General features: G+C 45.5%; 1 protein-coding gene across 1 annotated transcript in view; it reads right to left on the bottom strand.

Moving 5' to 3' along the window:
• The window catches only part of SYAP1 (synapse associated protein 1), a 39,942-nt gene that overhangs the window by 8,654 nt on the left and 6,975 nt on the right, over nucleotides 1–24,313 (bottom strand). The window contains exons 4-5 of the mRNA XM_066249914.1: nucleotides 20,113–20,186; nucleotides 13,855–13,994 (exon numbers count right to left, since the gene is read on the bottom strand). Coding sequence (XP_066106011.1) covers nucleotides 13,855–13,994; nucleotides 20,113–20,186 — 214 coding nt within the window. The remainder of the gene's footprint in view (nucleotides 1–13,854; nucleotides 13,995–20,112; nucleotides 20,187–24,313) is intronic.

A 24,313-nucleotide genomic window follows, 5' to 3' on the forward strand; every position in this document is an offset into this window, starting at 1 on the left:
CTGAGGTTAGAAGACAAAAGACTCAGCAAAAATACAGAACACAGGCCCATGCTCCCAACCAAGGCCAGCCAAGGGACAGCTCTTGTGACTGCAGGACAGGTGTGCTTTGTTTTGTTTGCCTGGAGGACTCATTCGCTTTATGTTCAAAAAATGCTCTGATAGTAGAAATGACAAGAATATAAAGGAATGCCTCTTTACCTCCTGGTTTACAAGAAGGTTCTTCTTATATTAATGATTTTAGTAGGGGGTGGGATGGGGTGGGGAGAGACAGACAGAAACATCAATCTGTTCCTGTATGTCCCCTGATCAGGAATCGAACCTGCAACCTCTGTACTTCCGGTCAAGGCTCTAACCAATCGAGCTATCCAGCCAAAGCTACTAGAAGGTTCTTAGAGTGGGAGGAAATCATGGAGGGAAGCATGACAGAAAGACTGGGAAGGAACAGAAGAAAATCAGTGAGGGCTATGAGAAGACACCGAGAGCCAGGCTTGTGGACGAGGACAGGGCTTGCCTGAGACAGGACATCAGAACACAAGCCATCACATCTGTGACTGGCCAAGCTGAGCCCAGAAGCTAGCTTTCATTTTATTTTAAAGACTTTATTCATTTTAGAGAGGGAGGGAGGGAGGGAGGGAAGGAGGGAGGGAGGGAGGGAGGGAGAGAGAGAAAGAGAGATAGAGAGAGAGAGAGAGAGAGAGAGAAGGGGGGAGGGGCAGGAAGCATCAACTCCTATATGTGCCTTGAACCGGCAAGCCTGGGGTTTTGAACTGGCGACCTCAGCATTCCAGGTCAACGCTTTAATCCACTGCGCCGCCACAGGTCAGGCTGGAAGCTAGCTTTTAAAGGCCACAAGCAAAATGCCAGATTATTTCCACAAACTAAGTCAGGTATTAAGCTGACATGATGCTAGATGCAGCCATCTTCTCTTTCACTGATTCCATTGGCCATTACTGAGGGCCACATGCACCAGGCCCCATGTTAGCATGCATGTAGGTTGGGGGAGGGGGCTGTTAAGAGATGGATGAAACAAGTTGCCTGCCAACATAGATGGTCACAGCAATAATGACCTCTTACTTGTTCAGTTCTTGCCAGGTGTCAAGAAGCATTTCCCAAACTCATGTGGCCTCATAAGTCTCTTTTTCTCATAGCATCTCTTGGAAGTAGTTTGGCAAGAGGGAGACTTGGCTAACAGCAGTCAGTAAGGACCTCTAGCCAAATAAAAATATCAGACTGGGCCCTGGCTGGTTGGCTCAGTGGTAGAGTGTTGGCCCAGTGTGTGGAAGTCCAGGGTTCGACTACCAGCCAGGGCACACAGGAGAAGCGCCAGCTGCTTCTCCACCCCTCCCCCTCTCCTTCCTCTATCTCTCTCTTCTCCTCCTGCAGCCATGGCTTGAATGCTTCGAACAAGTTGACCCTAGGATGCTGAGGATGGCTCCATGCCTTGCCTCAGGTGCTGAAATACCTCGGTTGCTGAGCAACGAAGCTGCAGCCCCACATGGGCAGAGCACTGGTCCCAAATGGGGCTGGTCAGGTGGATCCCGGTTGGGGCATACGTGGGAGTCTGTCTCTCTGCTTCCCTGCCTCCCCACCTGTCACTTAATAATTAAAAAAAAAAGTCTGCTGCAGCTGCTGGAAGAGATCATGGAATCTTAGGCTGCATTAAAAAGCATACAAGATCCGCCTGACCAGTAGGTGGAGCAGTGGATAGAGCATCGGACTGGGATGCGGAGGACCCAGGTTCGAGACGCCGAGGTCGCAAGCTTGAGCGCAGGCTCATCTGGTTTGAGCAAAAGCCCACCAGCTTGAGCCCAAGGTCGCTGGCTCCAGCAAGGGGTTACTCGGTCTGCTGAAGGCCCGCGGTCAAGGCACATATGAGAAAGCAATCAATGAACAACTAAGGTGTTGCAACGTGCAATAAAAAACTAATGATTGATGCTTCTCATCTCTCTCCATTCCTGTCTATCCCTCTCTCTGACTCACTCTCTGTCTCTGTAAAAAATAAATAATTAAATAATTAAATAATTAAAAAAAAAAGCATACAAGATCCACTTCAGTGTGCTCTTCTGCAATCAGACAATATCTCATATCCACTTTTGGGAGCTTGCTTTCAGAGGGTAATCATCTGGAGGATGAGTGGTACAGAGTCTAAGACACCTGGGGAACAAATATGAGAACTGGGTGTTTACCTTGATAAATTCAGGGGCCTTAAACCATAACATCACAGCCATACAAGAGTGAGATTAACTTTCCATGAAGGTAGTGAGCAGCGTGAATGTCTTCAAGGTCACTTTTTAAAACATTTCTTTTTTTTTAAATTTTTAATTTTATTTTATTATTTATTTTTTACAGAGACAGAGTGTGTCAGAGAGAGGGACAGACAGGAATGGAGAGAGATGAGAAGCATTAATTATTAGTTTTTCATTGCGCGTTGTAACACCTTAGTTGTTCACTGATTGCTTTCTCATATGTGCCTTGACCGCGGGCCTTCAGCAGACCGAGTAACCCCTTGCTGGAGCCAGCGACCTTGGGTTCAAGCTGGTGGGCTTTTGCTCAAACCAGATGAGCCTGTGCTCAAGCTGGCGACCTCGGGGTCTCAAACCTGGGTCCTCCACATCCCAGTCCGATGCTCTATCCACTGCGCCACCGCCTGGTCAGGCTTCAAGGTCACTTTTTTTTTATTTATTTTATTTTTTTAAATTTTATTCATTCATTTTTAGAGAGGAGAGAGAGAGAGAGAAGGAGAGAGAGAAACAGAGAGAGAGAAGGGGGAAGAGCTGGAAGCATCAACTCCCATATGTGCCTTGACCAGGCAAGTCCAGGGTTTCGAACCGGCGACCTCAGCATTTCCAGGTCGACGCTTTATCCACTGCGCTACCACAGGTCAGGCCTTCAAGGTCACTTTTAATTGTGAGCTCTATGAAATGTCCACAATGAACAGTGTACTATTTTTTTTTGTGACAGAGACAGAGAGAGACAGAGAGAGGGACAGATAGGGACAGACAGACAGGAAGGGGGAGAGATGAGAAGCATCAATTCTTCATTGCGGCTCCTTAGTTGTTCATTGATTGCTTTCTTATATGTGCCTTGACTGGGGGCTACAGCATACCCAGTGACCCCTTTCTCAAGCTAGCAACCTTGGGCTCAAGCTGGTGAGCCTTGCTCAAACCAGATGAGCCCACGCCCAAGGAAACTATCTCGGGGTTTGTTTTTTGTTTACAGAAACAGAGTCAGAGAGAGGGACAGCTAGGGACAGACAGGAACGGAGAGAGATGAGAAGCATCAGTCATTAGTTTTTTGTTGCGACATCTTAGTGATTGCTTTCTCATATGTGCCTTGACCGTGGGCCTTCAGCAGACCGAATAACCCCTTGCTCGAGCCAGTGACCTTGGGTTCAAGCTGGTGAGCTTTGCTTAAACCAGATGAGCCTGTGCTCAAGCTGGTGACCTAGGGGGTCTCGAACCTGGGTCCTCCGCATTCCAGTCTGACACTCTATCCACTGCGCCACCGCCTGGTCAGGCTGTTTGCTCTTTTTCTTTTTTTGGTGGGGAGGGACAGACAGAGTCAGAGAATCAGACAGGCTGTTTGCTCTCTTAATAACCTTTTGATGTAAGAGGTAGTGGTTACAGGCACAATGTATAAATATTCGGTTACCCTCTGGACAGAGCCACAATGCAGACAACATATTGATACTAAAAGTTCTAAGAAGCATTTTTTTTATGATAAAAAAAAATCTATCCAAGGTAGCAGCTCCCAAACATTTATCTGACCACTTACGCTCCAAAGACTATTTTAAGATATTAGTGTGCTGTGAAAGCCTCTGGGAAACAATGAGCACACGTCCCAGTCCAAGCCTGTGCCACAGGAAAGGACTGATTTCCCTGATGTCATCAGTCAGGGTCTCAGAGGGCGCCTGTCCCTTGTCGGCACTGCTATCGCAGGGATGTGCTAACACGCTAAAAAGCACTCTGAAAGAGAAGATGTTTTCTTTTCTAAATTGTTCCTGCTTAGTGATGGCTTTGCTTCAGAAAATGTGTGCCTCAAACAGTCAAAGTTGCATTTCTGCATGTCAGAAGGAAAAGTCCAGAAATCTTATATTTCTGTGTGATGGGTAAGTTTTGTTTTCTTATGGAAATGTCACAAAAGGGGAGAGCCTAGAACAAAGAACTCCCACGTACCTGCGACCTAACCTGAAGGATGACCCCATTTTGCCGGTCGTGTTTCATCTCTACCTCCTCCCCTGCACACAGTGCTTTTCTTTCGGGGGAGGTTAGAAAATTTTAAAGCAATGACAGATATCATATCCCTTCATCCCTAAATACTTCAGTAAGCATTTCTAACAGATAGACTTATAAAACCAATACTAATTTATAAAGCATCTCTAACAGAATTAGCAGTAGAAAATTGGAATTACATTACTCAACGATTACTTAGCCAGTGACAAAGCTAAAATACTATTTACCAAATACCAATTCTCCACGTTAAAAAAAAAAAATCTAAAATTACCGTCACCAGTGAAAGGGAGTCCCAAACTATCAAAAATGAAAACTCTGGACAGTGACATGCCTGCCAAGAGCACCCGTGGCCATATGTCCCAGTGTCTCAGGGCCTCTGGACAGTCCCCAGAGCACCAGCAGAGAGCCCACTGTGTGACCAAAGGTGATCCTAGTGGTTTTCAAGCTGATGGAGCCTTCAGGTGTGAAGCCCACCTGGACCCCAGAGCTTTGCTGCTCTTCTCTCAGAAAGAGGCACCTTCACACACACACATATAAACTGTTCAAAAGCCAACTCTCAGGGTTTTGTGAACAAAATAATAATTCACCATCAATATATCAATATGTTAAAAATCATGGAGAGAACGGTTTTCCTAAAAAGAAAAATCAATAAAGGATTCTAGCCTGTCTACGTGGTGGTGCAGTAGATAGAGCATTGACCTGGGATGCTGAGGACCCAGGTTTGAAACCGCGAGGTCACTGGCTTGAGTGCAGGGTCATCCAGCTTAAGCGCGGGTTTGCCGACTGGAGTGTGGGATCACAGACAGAACCCCATGGTTGCTGGCTTAAAGCCCAAGGTCACTGGCCTGAGCAAGGGGTCACTGGCTTTGCTGGAGCCCTCTGCTCAAGGCACATATGAGAAGCAATCAATATCCTCACACAGGGGTGGGACGAAAGCCCAGAATCAGGCGGAGACCCGCAGCTGAGCAAAGGTGCTCACCTCTCCCTCAGGGCCAAGGCTTGCGGCTGGGCAGGGTGCATAACCCCACCCAACGGGGCGGGGAAAAGGCCTAGGCCACCGAAGCTTGTACACTCGAGCATATGATCACAGCCCCTCCCATGAAAGAGAGGCAGAAACCACAGCAACAGCCCCAGTGGGCTGGCACCGGCAACCCCCATACCTGAACAGCCCAGGCAGCAGCAGCAGAGGGGGTGGCGGGCCTGCAGACAGACCACACCTAGGGAACACAGAGGCCACACCCAGCGGACTCCAGTGGCCAAAACCTTCTTTTTAAAAAAAATTTTTTTATTGATTTATTCATTTTTAGAGAGGAGAAAGAGAAGGAGAGAGAGAGAGAGACAGAGAGGGAGAGAGAGGAGAGAGAGACAGAGAGAGAGAAGGGGTGAGGAGCTGGAAGCATCAACTCCCATATGTGCCTTGACCAGGCAAGCCCAGGGTTTTGAACCAGTGACCTTAGCATTTCCAGGTCGACGCTTTATCCACTGCACCACCACAGGTCAGGTCCCAAAACTTTCTTTTACACAGACAAAATGGGAAGGCAGAGAAATGCACACAAATGAATCAAGAGAAATCCCCAGAAAAGGACCTGAATGAGTCAGACGTAATCAAATTACTGGATGCAGAGTTTAAAATAACGATTGTTAGGATGCTCAAAGATCTTAGAACAACAATAGATGGTCATTAAGAATACCTAAAGAGTTAACAAATATAAAAAAGGACATTGAAATAATAAAAAAGAATCAGTCAGAAATGACAAATACAATATCAGAAATAAAGAACACAATGGAAGGAATTAAAAGCAGGATGAATGAAGCTGAGAATTGAATCGAGTTAGAGGACAAGATAAATGAAGGCACAGAAGCAGAGCAGAAAAAAGAAAAGAGACTCAAAAAGTCTGAGGAAACTCTAAGAGAGCTCTGTGACAACATGAAGAGAAATAACATCCACATCATAGGGGTTCCTGAAGAAGAAGAGAAAGAACAAGGGATAGAGACTTTGTTCAAACATATCATAGCTGAAAACTTCCCTAAATTAAGGCAGGAAAACGTCTCACAAGTTCAAGAAGCACAGAGAACTCCATTAAAGAGAAACCCAAAGAAATCTACACAAAGACATATCATAATTAAAATACCAAAGCTGCCTGACCTGTGGTGGCGCAGTGGATAAAGCGTCAACCGGAATGCTAAGGTCACCGGTTCAAAACCCTGGGCTTGCCTGGTCAAGGCACATATGGGAGTTGATGCTTTCTGTTCCTCCTCCCTTTCTCTCTCTCTCTCTCTCTCCTCTAAAACAAATAATAAAAATTAAAATTAAAATACCAAAGCTAAGTGATAAAGAGAAAATATTAAAAGCTGCGAGAGAAAAAAAGGCAAGCACCTACAAAGGAGCCCCCATAAGGATGACTTCTGACTTCTCAACAGAAACACTTGAGGCCAGAAGGGAATGGCAAGAAATATTCAAAGTAATGTAGAACAAGAGCCTACAACCAAGACTACTTTATTCAGCAAGGCTATCGTTTAAAATTGAAGGAGAGGCCTGACCTGTGCTGGCTCAGTGGATAAAGTGTCGACCTGGAAATGCTGAGGTTGCCGGTTCGAAACCCTAGGCTTGCCTGGTCAAGGCACATATGGGAGTTGATGCTTCCAGCTCCTCCCCACCTTCTCTCTCTGTCTCTCTCTCTCCCTTTCTCTCTCCTCTCTAAAATGAATAAATAAAATTAAAAAAAAAATTGAAGGAGAAATAAAAAGCATTCCAGACATAAAAAAACTCAAGGAATTCACTACGACCAAACCAATGCTATAAGAAATGCTAAGGGGCCTGTTGTAAACAGATCAAAGGGGAAAAAGAATATAGCAAAAGAGGAATACAGTTTTAAAAATAAAATGGCAATAAACAACTACACATCAATAATAACCTTAAATGTAAATGGATTAAATGATCCGATCAAAAGACATAGGGTAGCTGCGTGGATAAGAAAACAGGACCCATACATATTCTGTCTACAAAAGACACACCTTAAAACAAAAAATGCACATAGACTAAAGATAAAAGGATGGAAAAAAATATTTCACGCAAATGAAAATGAAAAAAAAAAAAGCTGGGGTAGCAATACTTATATCAGACAAAATGGACTTTACAACAAAGGTTATAGTAAGAGATAAAGAAGGTCACTACATAATGATAAAGGGAGCAATCCAACAGGAAGATATAACCGTTATAAATATCTACGTACCTAATATAGGAGCACCAAAATATATAAAGCAGACTTTGATGGATTTAAAGGGCGAGATCAACAGCAATACTATAATAGTAGGGGATTTCAATACCCCACTAACATCATTAGATAGATCCTCAAGAAAGAAAATTAACAAAGAAACAGCAGACTTAAAGGACATATTAGATGAACTTGATTTAATATATAAATATATCTTCAGAACCTTTCACCACAAAGCAGCAGAATATACATTCTTTTCAAGTGCTCATAGTACATTCTCTAGGATAGACCACATGTTAGGGCACAAAAGCAATCTCAACAAATTTAAGAAGATTGAAATCATATTGAGCGCTTTTCTGATCCCAATGGCATGAAACTAGAAATCAAAAACAACAGAAGAATTGAAAAATACTCAAACATTTGGAAACTAAATAGCATGTTATTAAATAACGAATGGGTTAACAATGAGATCAAAGAAGAAATAAAAATATTCCTAGAAACGAATGATAATGAGCATACATCAACTCAAAATTTATGGGACATAGCAAAAGCAGTCCTGAGAGGGAAGTTCATAGCATCACAGGCATACCTTAAGAAGCTAGAAAAGGCTCAAATGAACAACTTGACCCTGCATCTAAAAGAACTAGAAAAAGAACAGCAAGTAAAGCCCAGAGCTAGTAGAAGGAAGGAAATAATAAAGATCAGAGCAGAAATAAATGACATAGAGGCTAAAGAAACAATACAGAAGATCAATGAAACAAGCAGCTAGTTCTTTGAAAAGGTAAACAAGATCGATGAACCTTTAACCAGACTCACCCAGAAAAAAGAGAGGACTCAAATAAATAAAATTAGAAATGAGAGTGGAGAAAGAACAACTGACACAACAGAAATACAAAATATTGTAAGAAAATACTATGAAGAATCGTATGCCAAAAAACTAGACAACCTAGATGAAATGGACAAATTCTTTTTTTAAAAATTTTTTTAAAGATTTTTAATTTATTCATTATAGAGAGGGGGGAGAGAGAGAGAGAGAGAGAGAGAGAGAGAGAGAGAGAGAGAGAAGGGGGAGGAGCAGGAAGCATCAACTCCCATATGTGCCTTGACCAGGCAAACCCAGGGTTTTGAACCGGCAACCTCAGCGTTTCCAGGTTGACGCTTTATCCACTGCGCCACCACAGGTCAGGCTGACAAATTCTTTGAAACATATAATCTTCCAAAAATTAATCTGGAAGAATCAGAAAACCTAAACAGACCAATTACAACAAATGAGATAGAAATAGTTATGAACTCCCCCCCAAAAAAAACTCCCCAAAAAGAGAAGTCCTGAGCCTGATGGCTTCACAAGTGAATTCTACCAAATATTCAAAGAAGAACTAACTCCTATCTTTCTCAAGCTATTTCAAAAAATTCAAGAGGACGGAAGACTTCCAAGCTCCTTTTATGAGGCAAACATAATTCTGATTCCAAAACCAGGCAAAGACAACACAAAGAAAGAAAATTATATGCCAATATCCCTGATGAATTTAGATGCTAAAATCCTTAACAAAATATTAGCAAACTGGATTCAGCATATAATATATGAAAAAAATCATACACCATGATCAAGTGGGATTTATTCTGGGGAGGCAAGGCTGGTACAATATTCGCAAATCAATCGATGTGATTCATCACATAAACAAAAGAAAGCAGAAACACCACATGATAATTTCAATAGATGCAGAAAAAGCATTTGATAAAATCCAGCACCCATTCATGATCAAAACTCTCAGCAAAGTGGGAACAGAGGGAACATACCTCAACATGATAAAGGCCATCTATGACAAACCCACAGCCAACATCATATTCAATGGGAAAAAATTAAAAGCAATCCCCTTAAGACCAGGAACAAGGCAGGGGTGCCCCCTTTCACCACTCTTATTCAACATAGTCCTGAAAGTCCTAGCCACAGCAATCAGACAAGAAAAAGAAATAAAAGGCATTCAAATTGGAGAAGAAGTAAAACTATCATTATTTGCAGGTGATATGATATTGTATATAGAAAACCCTAAAGTCTCAGTCAAAACACTACTGGACCTGATAAATGAATTCAGCAAGGTGGCAGGATATAAAATTAATACTCAGAAATCAGAGGCATTTTTATATACTAACAATGAACAGTCAGAAAGAGAAATTAAGGAAGCAATCCCCTTCACCATTGAAACCAAAAAAATAAAGTACCTAGGAATAAATTTAGCCAGGGAGATTAAAGACTTGTACTCGGAAAATTATAAAACACTGATAAAAGAAATCAGGGAAGATAGAAACAAGTGGAGGCATATACTGTGCTCATGGTTAGGAAGAATAAACATCATTAAAATGTCTATATTACCGAAAGCAATTTATAAATTCAATGTAATACCGATTAAAATACCAATGACTTACTTCAAAGATATATGAGATATTCCAAAAATTTATATGGAACCAAAAAAGAACACATATAGCCCCAGCAATCTTGAAAAGGAAGAATAAAGTGGGAGGTATCACACTTCCTGATATCAAGTTATACTACAAGGCCATTGTACTCAAAACAGTCTGGTACTGGCATTAAGGACAGGCATATTGATCAATGGAACAGAGCAGAGAACCCAGAAATAAACCCACAGCTTTATGGACAACTGATATTTGACAAAGGAGGTAAGAGCATACAATGGAGTAAAGACAGCCTCTACAACAAATGGTGTTGGGAAAATTGAATAGCTATCTGCAAAAAAATGAAACTAGACCACCAACTACACCATTCACAAAAATAAACTCAAAATGGATAAAAGACTTAAATGTAAGCTGTAAAACCAAAAGCACCTTAGAAGAAAACATAGGCAATAAGTTCTCTGACATCTCTCGCAGCAATATATTTGCCGATTTTTCTCCACGGGCAAGTGAAATAAAAGACAGGATAAGCAAATGGGACTATATCAAACTAAAAAGCTTTTGCACAACTAAAGACAATAAGAACAGAATAAAAAGACAAACTACACAATGGGAGAACATATTTGACAATACGTCTGATAAGGGGTTAATAACCAAAATTTATAAAGAACTGGTAAGACTCAATACCAGGAAGACAGACAATCCAGTAAAAAAATGCACGAAAGAAATGAATAGACACTTCTCCAAAAAGGACAGATGGCCAATAGGCATATGAAAAAATGCTCAACACCACTAATCATTAGAGAAATGCAAATTAAAACCACAATGAGATATCACCTCACACCAGTCAGAATGGTACTCATCAATAAAACAACACAGAATGAGTGCTGGTGAGGATGTGGAGAAAAGGGAACCCTCCTGCACTGCTGGTGGGAATGCAGACTGGTGCAGCCACTGTGGAAAACAGTATGGAGATTCCTCAAAAAATTAAAAATAGAACTGCCTTTTGACCCAGCTATCCCATTTTTAGGAATATACCCCAAGAACACCATAGCACTGTTTCAAAAGGAGAAATGCACCCCCATGTTTATGGCAGCTTTGTTCACAACAGCGAAGATCTGGAAACAGCCCAAGTGTCTGTCAGTGGACGAGTGGATTAAATAGCTTTGGTACATATATACTATGGAATACTACTCAGCCATGAGAAATGATGACATCGGATCATTTACAACAACATGGATGGACCTTGATAACATTATACTGAGCGAAATAAGTAAATCAGAAAAAACTAAGAACTATATGATTCCATACATAGGTGGGACATAAAAATGAGACTCAGAGACATGGACAAGAGTGTGGGGGTTACGGGGTGGGAGGGGGCGGAGAGAGAGGGGGTGGGGGAGGGGCACAAAGAAAACCAGTTAGAAGGTGATGGAAGACAATTGGACTTTGGGTGATGGGAATGCAGCATAACCAAATGTCAAAATAACCTAGAGATGTTTTCTCTGAACATATGTACCCTGATTTATCAATGTTACCCCAGTAAAATTAATAATAATAAAAGAAAATTTAAAAATTTTTTAAAAAAAGAAGGGGGAGAGGGAGGGCGGAGAAGCAATTGGTCACTTCTCCTGTGTGCCCTGACCAGGATCGAACCACAAGGCCCATACACCAGGCCAACGCTCTATCCTACAGCCCCCGGTCCGGGGCCACAGCTCCATTTCTGCTTTGAGACTCAACTCTGGTTCCACTTAAGGCCCCCCTGGGGTTGGCACCCTGGGTGAGGAGCCAGGTGCTGAGACTCTGAACATGCTTTTCAATGGAGGAAGTGACTGAGCCACTGTGGGTTTTCCCCGTTACCTTTGGGGGGAACTCAAGCCTCTTTCTGGCTAAGATGTTATGTCATCTGACATCCAAACCTCAGCTGTGTCCCCTTCATCCTGGCTCGCTAAGCTCCACCTCCCTAACTCCTGCTGCTCTGGAAAATGCCAAGCTCCGCCCCGTCCCAGGGCTTAAACACTCACCTAGACCACCTGGCTCCTGCTCTTTGAGTCTTTTATTCTTCAGGTCAGAGTTCAGCCTTCAGCTCCACAGAAACCCAAACAAATTCCATCCCCATCCAGCGCTCCTTCTCAAACCTGTAACTACCCTCAGAAAAAAAAAAAAAAAAAAAAGAGAAGCAGCCTGACCTGTGGTGGCGGAGTGGATAAAGCGCCAACACTGAGGTTGCCGGTTCAAAGCCCTGGGCTTGTCTGGTCAAGGCACATATGGGAGTTGATGCTTCCTGCTCCTCCCACCTTTCTCTTTCTCTTTTTCTCTCTCTCTCTCTCTCTCTCTCTCTCTCTCTCTCTCTCTCTCTCTCCCTCCCTCCTCTCTAAAATGAATAAAAAAATTTTAAAATAAAAGAGAAGCAATCAATAAACAACTGAAGTGATACAACTACAAGTTGATGCTTCTCATCTCTCTCTTCCTGTCTCTCTTGCAAAAAAAAAAGAAAGAAAGAAAGGAAAGGAAGGATTCTATATGACTGTTGTTCTAAGTCTGGGCTCAAGACAGGAGGCGCAGTAGAGAGGCCTTCAAAGAGCAGTGAGGTGGCTGCAACTCCCGCGCCGCCCCTGTGACCACCTCCCACACAGCAGAGACTGCGGACCCACTTTGAGCAATGCCTCTCCGCATGCAGGGTCACTGGCCCGGCTGAGAGTACAGATAGAATGCTGTACAGAAGCCACAGGGGCAGGTTATCCCTGTTATTCAGCCAGACAGGAAGCTGATGAGCCCTCTCGGGAAACCACCAGGCTCAAGAGGCCTGTACGAACCACGTCTCAGCATGGTGCCTTCACCCAAAGAATGTGTCAGGAAAAGCTTGCAACATGAAAGGCAGGACCTAAAGCAAACGCAGAAATTCACAGAAAAGAGCAGAGAAAAGAGTTATCTCAAGAAAACTATACTTCATGTCCTCAGAAAACAGTAAGACACTGCATCAATATAATAAGAACAGAGTGCTAGAAAAAGGAACACTCATGTCGCTGACTCTAAAAATGCCAGATTGGAAACATGGGACTGGAATTAGAAAAGGTGAGGAAGCCTGTGGTGGCAGAGGGGAAGAGTAGGGGCCCAATGAAGGTCACCAGGGGTGTGTCACAGAAGACACTATGCGGCCCTGGGTGGTCGGCTCAGCGGCAGAGTGTCAGCCTGGCATGTGGAAGTCCTACGTTCGATTCCTGTCAAGGCACACAGGAGAAGTGGCCATTTGCTGCTCCACTCCTTCCCCTTTTCCTTCTCTCTCTCTGTCTCTCTCTCTCTTCCCTTCCCACAGGCATAGCTCGATTGGTTCAAGGAAGTTGACCCTGGGCGCTGAGGATGGCTCCATGGCCTCACCTCAAATGGTAAAAATAGCTTGGTTGCCAAGCAACAGAGCAGTGGCCCCAGATGGGCAGGCTTGAGGGGTGGATCCCAGTTGGGGCACATGCAGAAGTCTGTCTTTCTGCCTCCCCACCTCTCACTTAATAAAAAACTAAAACTAAAAATTATATATATATATAAAAGAAGACATTATGCTTGTGCTGGAACTTCAAGGACAGGCAGAGATTTGGGGAAGGGAGAGGGCCTTCAGGCAGAGGAAAAGCCTTGGGTGGGAAAGAGGATAAGAAAAGTACTGCCGGGGAGTGGAGCCGAGTGCAGAGAAGGCAGAGGCCGGTCCTGATGGGCCTCATAGACCTTAACTTAAATGTACTCTACCTTCTAACCAGGGATGAAAGAGTGTATCTCAGCCCCACCTCAAATTTCCTGAAATATGTATGTATGTATGTATGTTTGTATGTTTGTGTGTATGTATGGTGCTGAAGGGCCACCGAGCCCATTTTTATGAAGAGAGTGTGTAAATTCTGCCCCCATTCCACAATTCTTCCCTGCTACTGTGCACACAACCAAGGACGTGAGAAAATACAAGTACACGTTTCGTGAGCAGCGCCACCCGGGCTCAAGAACACAGTGCTTACAGTTTTGGAACAAGGGCAAATCTCATCCTGCTCAGCAGTTCGTCCTCTTGGAGCATGACCAGGGCAACAGGGTACATCTGATCAAAGTCAAAATGAAACTGCACCCCGATGGGAGGGTCACGAAGGAAGTTCCTCTTGTCCTTTGATGAAAAGGGGAAAAACAGAACACAATGTGTAACAATGTATCATTGATTTGATGAATACTGAATTATCCAGAAGGCTTCAGCTGCGAAGTACGGTTAATCTGTCCACTTAAAATAACTGATCCTTTCAATTTTTTTTTCTTTTTTTCATTTTTCTGAAGCTTGAAACAGGGAGAGACAGTCAGACAGACTCCCGCATGCGCCTGACCGGGATCCACCCGGCACGCCCACCAGGGGCGATGCTCTGCCCACCAGGGAGCGATGCTCTGCCCATCCTGGGCGTCACCATATTGCGACCAGAGCCACTCTAGCGCCTGAGGCAGAGGCCACAGAGCCATCCCAAGCGCCCGGGCCATCTTTGCTCCAATGGAGCCTTGGCTGCGGGAGGGGAAGAGAGAGACAGAGAGAAAAGCGGGGCGGAGGGGTGGAGAAGCAAATGGGCGCTTCTCCTGTGTGCCCTGGCCGGGAATCGAACCCGGGTCCTCCGCACGCTAGGCCGACGCTCTACTGCTGAGCCAACCGGCCAGGGCCCTTTCATATATTTTTAAGTCTCAACTGCAGAGTCTTGTCGGAGGCCAGAAAATTCAATCATGTGTGTGTGTGTGTGTATATATATATATTTTTTTGTTTGTTTTTAAAGATTTTATTTATTCATTATAGAGAGGGGAGAGAGAGAGAGAGAGAGAGAAGGGAGGAGCAGAAAGCATCAACTCCCATATGTGCCCTGACCAGGCAAGCCCAGGGTTTTGAACCGGCAACCTCAGCGTTTCCAGGTTGACACTTTATCCACTGTGCCACCACAGGTCAGGCTTTTTTTTTTTTTTTTAACAGAGGCAGAGATAGACAGGAACAGACAGACAGGAACGGAGAGAGATGAGAAGCATCAATCATTAGTTTCTCGTTGCACATTGCGACTTCTTAGTTGTTCTAATTGCTTTCTCACATGTGCCTTGACCGTGGGCCTTCAGCAGACCGAGTAACCCCTTGCTGGAGCCAGCGACCTTGGGTCCAAGCCGGTGAGCTTTTTGCTCAAACCAGATGAGCCCGCGCTCAAGCTGGCGACCTTGGGGTCTCGAACCTGGATCCTTCCGCATCCCAGTCCGACACTCTATCTACTGCGCTACCGCCTGGTCAGGCAATCATGTATATATTTTAAAATTACATGAACATGTTTGTTTCAGTGGGTACCATTAGCTATGTGAAAACTAGTATAGATAATCTTAGAAACATTCTAACCGGATGTCAAACTCCAGCGAACTGTGACGGTCCTATCAGAAAAGTGAAACCCGCCATGCAATTCACCATGAAGCGTGCACAAACCATGTTCTCCTCCTACACCTCCTGACAGAATGCCAAGGCCCAGGCTCTGCCTGACAAATTTCTGTAAAGCTCCACAGATCGGTCCCTCTCCCAAGGGCCCAATGAACATGATGGTGACTGAGAGACACAACGTGGTTTCTCTGCAGAGCATGGCCAGGCCGAGACATTTCTCAGCCTCGCTGTTGGTTCATCGGCAAACCTTCCCTGAGCCACAGTGTTAGGGCCGGGCCTGCAGCCGACACTGGCTTCCTTGTTACAACACTGTGAAGCACGCACTTCCATCCCCATGTTACAGATGAGGAAACGGTCAGGGACGCAAGGTGGTTTGTCTGAGGTCAGGTACGTGCATCAGCGAGCGGCAGGGCCAGGACCCCAGGCCTCCCTCCTGGGGCTGAAGAGTCCTCCCGCTCCAGTGCAGTGACAAACTCAGCGGGCGCCTCTGAATCTTGAATGCTCTGTCCACTTTCATCCAGGCCATTTACTTCACTTTGCAAGACGAACACTGCCACAGGTGTGGCAGCACTAAGGGGACAGCAAACTATTGAGGCCCTACCACACTGAACTTCTGCGGCGCTTCCAACCCTCTCACACAATGTTCTTGGCCACGCACTGCTGGAGACTGCCTCCTGCAAGTTCCCAATGCAGAAGGCCTGGGGCGGAGACCCCAGAGGAAAGTGAAACAGCTGGTCCTCCCGACTCTTCCTGCCCTGCCAGAGCAGTCCTCTTCTAAAAACACCGGGCAAGGAAGAGCTTGAGGTGAGTTCTTCACACCGCTGCACTCGGGCTGAGACACCCCAAACGGAGGGTTAGAGAATCTACAGCCCATTCTGAGGTGCAGTCAAGACACTGACAAAATAAAATGTCTCACACACATGTATACTAACAGCCTGCCAGTAGTCTATTAAAATTGGAATCTTATCAAAAAGAAATTCAACCCAAGACTGTATTAGAGAAAGCACCCCCTTCACAGAAGACCCGCACACGGCTCGTGACCCAGAGTCAGTAAGAACACAGAACTCTAATAGGACGCTGCTGTGACCCTCCATGCGCCCAGGCCCACTACATCCACCCCTGAAGAGCTGTGACAGTCCATGTCTCTCTTGGGCACTGCTCTCCAGCTCGCCAGGAAGCAAAAGGGAAACCCCCACGGCAAAGCTTCCTGGGTAGGGCACATTTCCGAGGGAATGAGGGGGGCTTGGACTAACCAAGGCAAAAGCTGCACTGGGGACTACTCGAACCATTAAGACTGATTGTTTCTAATCTAGTTTTTTTGTTTGCTTGTAAATATGATACATACCTGTTTTTAAAAAACTCAAAACATAGTCCCTGGCCAGTTGGCTCAGTGGTAGAGCATCGGCCTGGCGTGCAGAAGTCCCGGGTTCGATTCCCGGCCAGGGCACACAGGAGAAGCGCCCATCTGCTTCTCCACCCCTCCCCCTCTCCTTCCTCTCTGTCTCTCTCTTCCCCTCCCGCAGCTGAGGCTTCATTGGAGCAAAGATGGCCCGGGCGCTGGGAATGGCTCCTTGGCCTCTGCCCCAGGCGCTAGAGTGGCTCTGGTCACGACAGAGCGATGTCCCGGAGGGGCAGAGCATCGCCCCCTGGTGGGCAGAGCGTCGCCCCTGGTGGGCATGCCGGGTGGATCCCGGTCGGGCGCATGCGGGAATCTGTCTGACTGTCTCTCCCCGTTTCCAGCTTCAAAGAAATACAACCCCCCCCCACACAAAAAAACTCAAAACATAAAAGCATCGAGTCAAAATTCCCACCATACATGAACAACCCCATGAACGTCTTTCTGCATGTATATAGTGCCTGTAAAAATATAATCGGACCTCAACAGAAAGACAGGCCACATGCCGTGGATCAGCTGTTTTCCCTTTTCACCCAGGCTCACGAGCATCTTCCCATCTGTGAAGTAGCCAAGTCTACATTGAATGAACCATAATCTACCTAACCAGGCCTATTTTGGAAGTCAGTACATTGTGTTTTTTTAATTCTTATTTACTCATTTTATAGAGAAGAGACTGAGAGAGAGAAGGGGAGAGGAGCAGGAAGCATCAACTCTCATATGCGCCTTGACCAGGCAAGCCCGGGGTCTCGAACTGGCCACCTCGGTGTTCCAGGTCCATGCTTTATCCACTGCGCCACCACAGGTCAGGCAGCACACTGTTTCTAATCTTTTCTTACAAAGGTATTCTTCTGAAGTGATTTCTTTAGATCTAATTCCTAGACGTGGGATTTCTGGTCTAAGAGTAGGATTAGTTCGACACATATTGCCCAAAGGCTCCTCCAGAAAGACTGCAGCCATTTATGCTGAAGGCACCGTGTCACCTCATTTTGCCCATGTTGGGTTTGTAAACTGTTTGTGTTTTTGGAGGATTCCTACATTAATAAAGTGAGAGCCTACGCCTCAATAGGATTGTTACTTTGCCTTCCAATGCAAAAATTTCAAAGCCTGACACTTCACCCAATGTTTCACCATGGTGTCTGTCGCAGCCTCCTCATGGGCCTGGCTGGCCACCAAATGGAACTAGGGGCCAGAGTGCTGGCAGTCAGCGCAGCAGGCTACGAGGGACAAGAGCGGGGCAAAGCCTAGGGCCTCAGAAGCTGCAGAGCAAGTGCAGATCTGAGGCTCTGAGAGATCAGATGCCAATAGAAGAGTCTACGTTGGGGAGGAACACAAAGTGATCCACATCACAGGTGGATCTCTCGGGCTGCTGAGAGCAGCGTAGCCTGGAATGGGGCATGGAGGGGACAATGGTTGGGGTGCCTTGGGCAGCAGAGAAGTGGACTAGAGCTACATTCGGACACAGCATTGTCAGGACTCAGGGGTGGGGGTAGGGGCCAGAAGGTATGACAAGTAAGACCCCCTGGGCCTGGCCAGGCGGTGGTGCAGTGGATGGAGCATCGGACTGGGATGCAGAGGACCCAGGTTCGAGACAACGAGGTCGCCAGCTTGAGCACGAGCTCATCTGGTTTGAGCAAAAGCCCAAAAGCTTGAACCCAAGGTTGCTGGCTCCAGCAAGGGGTCACTTGGTCTGCTGAAGGCCCGTGGTCAAGGCACATATGAGAGGGCAATCAATGAACAACTAAGGTGTCGCAACGCGCAATGAAAAACTAATGATTGATGCTTTTCATCTCTCTCCATTCCTGTCTGTCTGTCCCTGTCTGTCCCTCTCTCTGACTCACTCTCTGTCTCTGTAAAAAAAAATAAAATAAAAATAAAAATAAAAAAAAGTAAGACCCCAGGTTTGTGAGCAGAGAAAAATGGGGAATAACTGGAGTCCTATTCTGAGATGGAGGAGATGAGAACAGCTGTGGGGGGTCAGGAGCTGCAGGGAGTTGACTGGTGTGTATATGATGTTTGCCCTCAAATGACAATAACTCACTGTCCCAATTCCCTTCAGGGATAAACGGCTATGTGACGTCATTGTCAGTTTGGTTGTAACATGGTAAACAAAATACACGATGTTCACACTGAATTTGTAATGGATACACAGGCCTTAGAAGGTTTACTAATGGAAAGAAAAGATGTAAAATGCCCTAGGGGAGGGTGATGAAAGGGCTGGAAAGCCCAGTTTGTTTGTTTTCTAAATTGAGGTCTCATTTATGACTTTTGTTAAAAAAAAAAAGGGGGGGAGGGATTAAAAACAAAGCATGAGAACCACTGATACAGAACAAAACTCTATTCCTTGAGTTCTGTGCCAGGTGAGGTGCTTGGTACTTTTTATTTATTTATTTATTTATTTATTTATTTATTATTTATTTATTTATATTTTTCTGAAGCTGGAAATGGGGAGAGACAGTCAGACAGACTCCCGCATGCGCCCGACTGACCGGGATCCACCCGGCACGCCCACCAGGGGCGACGCTCTGCCCACCAGGGGGCGATGCTCTGCCCCTCCGGGGCGTCGCTCTACCACAACCAGAGCCACTCTAGCGCCTGGGGCAGAGGCCAAGGAGCCATCCCCAGCGCCCGGGCCATCTTTGCTCCAATGGAGCCTTGGCTGTGGGAGGGGAAGAGAGAGACAGAGAGGAAGGAGGGGGCGGGGGTGGAGAAGCAAATGGGCGCTTCTATGTGCCCTGGCCGGGAATCGAACCCGGGTCTCCCGCATGCCAGGCCGACGCTCTACCGCTGAGCCAACCGGCCAGGGCCGGTGCTTGGTACTTATAAGAGATTAAAGCCAGGTTTGTCCCCCAAGGGTTCACAGCCCAATGGAGACACAGACAGTGAGGGTCACCATTGAGAGTCTCAATCCCCACACCTGTGCGATGGTGACAAAGGCCCCTGCCAACCTCGCAGAAGTACGGTGACGTGCAATGCAGGTGAGCCTGCTTTCTGAAACGGTCGGCTTTACACCATGAACTGGTATTGCTATATTCCCTCTGAAGTCTCAAGAGAACTTTTTATGAGTTAACATATGGAATTTTATTTCTTTCCATTTCAGTTTCAAATACATATACCAGTTAAAAAGAAACGTAGAATTATTTCATTCAGAAGAATGAGAATGCTGTCTAGAAATTTTTTATGATAGTTTATTTCAAAAGATTGCCCATTTTATTAACAGAAGAATTCTTTTAAGGTTGAAAGAATTATTTTGTGTAATAGGTTATTCTATTCCATTAAGAAAAAAGAACTCATGGAGAAGCAAATTAAGTTAGTGGAAAAAAAGTGAAAATTGATGTGTATATTCCTAATAACTTAAAAGATTTAAAAATTTTATAGAAGAAAAACACCTGCTAAGGATAAATCTATGATAGGAAGAAAGTACTACACAGAATATCACAGGATACTTACAGCTGATAAGGCCAGAATTTGTTGTTGAATTGTTTCTTCATCATTACTATCAACCCATGGAGGCACTGCTGCTTCTAAAAGATTTTCAATAGCCAAGAAGAGAAAACAGATTATAAGGGTTACAATGCAATGGCGGTCTGAAAAAACGAGTTTACTTAAAACCATTTTAGCAATTTACTAATGAGTTTTCCAAATATGACCATTCATCATAATTTCCAGATTGAATGAATAAATCTTATGCATTTGGTAAAAAATTACTTGAATTACACAGTGCAGAAACTGGGCAACATCTTGTCCAGGTGACCAAAATCAACATCACCAATGAGGGAGAGACGGTCACTGTGGGCTTCCAAATGTTCCCTGAGGACACATCATCTATGTAGTATTCTGGCCAGAATGCATATCCGAACCTAATTATAACCCAATCACAAGGAAATATCACACAAAACTCAAATGAGAAATAGTCTGTTTAATAAAAAGGGGGGTGTTATTCCCCAAAACCATATCATAAAAGACAAAGAAAGGCTGTAGGAACGTTCCAGTAAAAGGAGACTAAGATACATGACAGAAAAACGTACTGTACTCTGGACTGGGTGCAGTGTGGAGGCGGAACACATATACAGGGCCTTACTGGGTCAGCGGCAAAATCTGAATTATATTAGTGTTAAATTTCCTGAAGCTGGAAAACCTTAACAATCTGGGGAGAAGGTATCGGGTATTCCCTGTACTACTTTTACCGCAACTTTTCTGCGTATTGAACTTATTTCCAAATAAAAGTTGTTTTTAAAATTTTATTTATTTATATTTATTTATTTATTATTTTTTTTTTACAGGGACAGAGAGAGAGTAAAAGAGAGGGATAGACAGGGACAGCCAGGAATGGAGAGAGATGAAAAGCATCAATCATCTGCTTTTCCTTGTGACACCTTAGTTGTTCATTGATTGCTTTCTCCTATGTGCCTTGACCGCGGGCCTTCAGCAGACTGAGCCACTGACCCCTTGCTTGAGCCAGCGACCTTGGGCTCAAGCTAGTGAGCTTTTGCTCAAACCAGATGAGCCCGCGCTCAAGCTGGCGACCTCGGCTGTCTCAAACCTGGGTCTTCTGCCTCCCAGTCTGATGCTCTCTCCACTGTGCCACCACCTGGTCAGGCCAAATAAAAGTTTTTTTTTTTAATTTTTATTTATTTATTTTTTACAGAGAGTGAGTCAGAGAGAGGGATAGACAGGGACAGACAGACAGGAATGGAGAGAGATGAGAAGCATCAATCATTAGTTTTTCGTTGCATGTTGTAACACCTTAGTTGTTCATTGATTGCTTTCTCATATGTGCCTTGACCGCAGGCCTTCAGCAGACCGAGTAACCCCTTGCTGGAGCCAGTGACCTTGGGTTCAAGCTGGTGGCCTTTTGCTCAAACCAGATGAGCCCACGCTCAAGCTGGCGACCTCGGGGTCTTGAACCTGGCTCCTCCGCATCCCAGTCCGACGCTCTATCCACTGCACCACCGCCTGGTCAGGCCAAATAAAAGTTTTTATAAAAAGTTACTGTACTTGATTTTTGACAGAAGCTGATAAGGAGGCTGCAAGATAAGCAGTTAGGAGGTGAGAACAGGGCTGTCAAGAGTGACAGCAATGGCCTGAGCAGGCGGTGGTGCAGTGGATAGAGCGTCGGACTGGGATCCCGAGGACTCAGGTTCGAGACCCCGAGGTCACCAGCTTGAGCGTGGGATCATCTGGTTTGAGCAAAAAACTCACCAGCTTGGACCCAAGGTCCCTGGCTCAAACGACGGGTTACTCGGTCTGCTGAAGGCCCGCGGTCAAGGCACATGAGAAGACAATCAATGAACAACTAAGGTGTTGCAATGCACAAGGAAAAACTAATGATTGATGCTGCTCATCTCTCCGTTCCTGTCTGTCTGTCCCTCTCTCTGACTCTCGTTCTCTGTTTCTGTAAAAAAAAAAAACAACAAAAAAGAGTGACAGCAATGAAAGAAGGGGGCAAACTGGAGGCAATAAACTATGGGGCTGGGATCAAATCCTCGGAACCTTTGATTTGAGAGGGGGGGAGGAAGCAGGGGGAAGAATAGGAAGCATCAACTCGTAGTAGTTGCTTCCCTTATGTGTCTTGACCAGGCAAGCCTGGGGTTTTGAACCGGCAACCTCAGCATTCCAGATCGACACTTGATCCACTGCACCAGCACAGGTCAGGCTCCTCCGAGGCTTTAGAAGTGAAGTGCTGGGAAAACTGACTCCTTACACCCACCAGCGCTCACAAAACGAGATGATTACAACTCAGCACAATTATAATACCAGATGACAAAAGGCAAGCATCTGGAGCGGTAAGTCCCACGGGGTTTCTGTGGTGACCTGGGCGTCCATGTTGGACTGGAGGGAGTTCAGTGGTGGGCGTACGGGTGGGAAGTGGTATTCAGAGGAAGCAGCTCTACCACCTGAGCCTGGAGCAGGGAAAGAGGGCAGAGCGAGCTAAGGCTGTGGAGGTGCATGGTCAGCACAGAAGATATACATCAGGGGATCCTCTTATTTTTGCAGAAACAATCCCTTTTACTACGTATTATGCTGCAAAAGTCAAACGGCAGAGACATCCTGTTGTGTGCCAACTGACAGAAAACGTGTGTGCACACATGGACGAACACATGGGCAGACAGACAGACACCCAGTTAATTCTTTGGCTCATCCTAGACAAGCAAATGGTAGCAATTATAATCCAAATTCTGTTACTTATAAGGTACACATATTTTCACACTTAAAAAATTAGGGTAAACACTCTCTAAAACTTCTTTCTTGTACTACTTACTGTAACATTTGGTCTTCATTTTAAGTCAACTCACCTTGGGCAGTTTCTCCTAGCACTGCTTACCTCAAATAAGGAGGTCCTCCCAAGGTCCAAGCCATTGGTAAGGACAAGACTCCCCCCAACCCCCTCCTCTGAAACTGCTCTATTTATTTTTTTTTATTTTATTATTTTATTATTTTTTGTATTTTTCTGAAGTTGGAAACGGGGGAGGCAGTCAGACAGACTCACGCATGTGCCTGACTGGGATCCACCCAGCATGCCCACCAGGGGGCGATGCTCTACCCATCTTGGGGCATCACTCTGTTGCAACCAGAGCCATTCTAGCGCCTGAGGCAGAGGCCACAGAGCCATCCTCAGTGCCTGGGCCAACTTTGCTCCAATGGAGCCTTGGCTGCGGGAGGGGAAGAGAGAGACAGAGAGGAAGGAGAGGGGTGGAGAAGCAGATGGGCGCTTCTCCTGTGTGCCCTGGCTGGGGATCGAACCCGGGACTCCCGCACGCCAGGCCGACGCTCTACCACTGAGCCAACTGGCCAGGGCTGAAACTGCTCTATTTAGAGTGACCAAATAACCTCCCAGCTGTCCAAGCCCATGGACACTTAGTTCTTTGGTCTCTAGGCCAGCTTCTTTCTCTGGCAAGTACTTCAGAGCTCCTGAGAGCACCAGGTGACAATGAATGCGGAGCACTCCCGCTCACTGCAAATGGACCTCGGCGCCGCCCCGTTCTCCTGGGAACTCTCCCTCTGGCTCTCCACTCTCTCCACTGCTTCTCTCTCCTGGCTGCTCTCCCTCGGGGAGGTGGGCCGTGGTGGTGATGGCAGACTGGTTTCATCACTTACCAGCTGAGTGACACTCAGCAATTACTTCACCTTGCTGGTCCTTCCGTTTATTAAATGAGATGTTATTATAGGGTGCAGCAAAAGTAGGAGTAAAGTTGTATGTAAAACAGAGCTTATTCTTGCATTATTTTTTTTTCTTTTGACAGAGACTGAGGGAGGGACAGATACAGACAGACAGACAGGAAAGGAGAGAGATGAGAAGCATCAATTTTTCATTGTGGCACCTTAGTTGTTCGCTGGTTGCTTTCTCATATGTGCCTTGACTGGGAGGCTATAGCAGAGTGAGTGACCCCTTGCTCAAGCCAGCGACCTTGGGCTCAAGCCACCGACCTTTGGGCTTCAAGCCAGCAACCTTGGGCTCAAACCAGTGACCCCACACTCAAGCTGGATGAGCCCATGCTCAAGTTGGCAATCTCGGGGTTTAGAACCTGGGTCCTCTGTGTCCCAGTCTGATACTCTATCCACTGTGCCACCACCTGGTCAGGCTCTTGCATTATTAATGAGTGTATTATTTTCCACAGGAACAAGTGTAAACCTACGTTTGCCCCCCCCT

The sequence above is a fragment of the Saccopteryx bilineata genome, chromosome X (assembly GCF_036850765.1).
Source record: "Saccopteryx bilineata isolate mSacBil1 chromosome X, mSacBil1_pri_phased_curated, whole genome shotgun sequence".
Taxonomy (NCBI): domain Eukaryota; kingdom Metazoa; phylum Chordata; class Mammalia; order Chiroptera; family Emballonuridae; genus Saccopteryx; species Saccopteryx bilineata.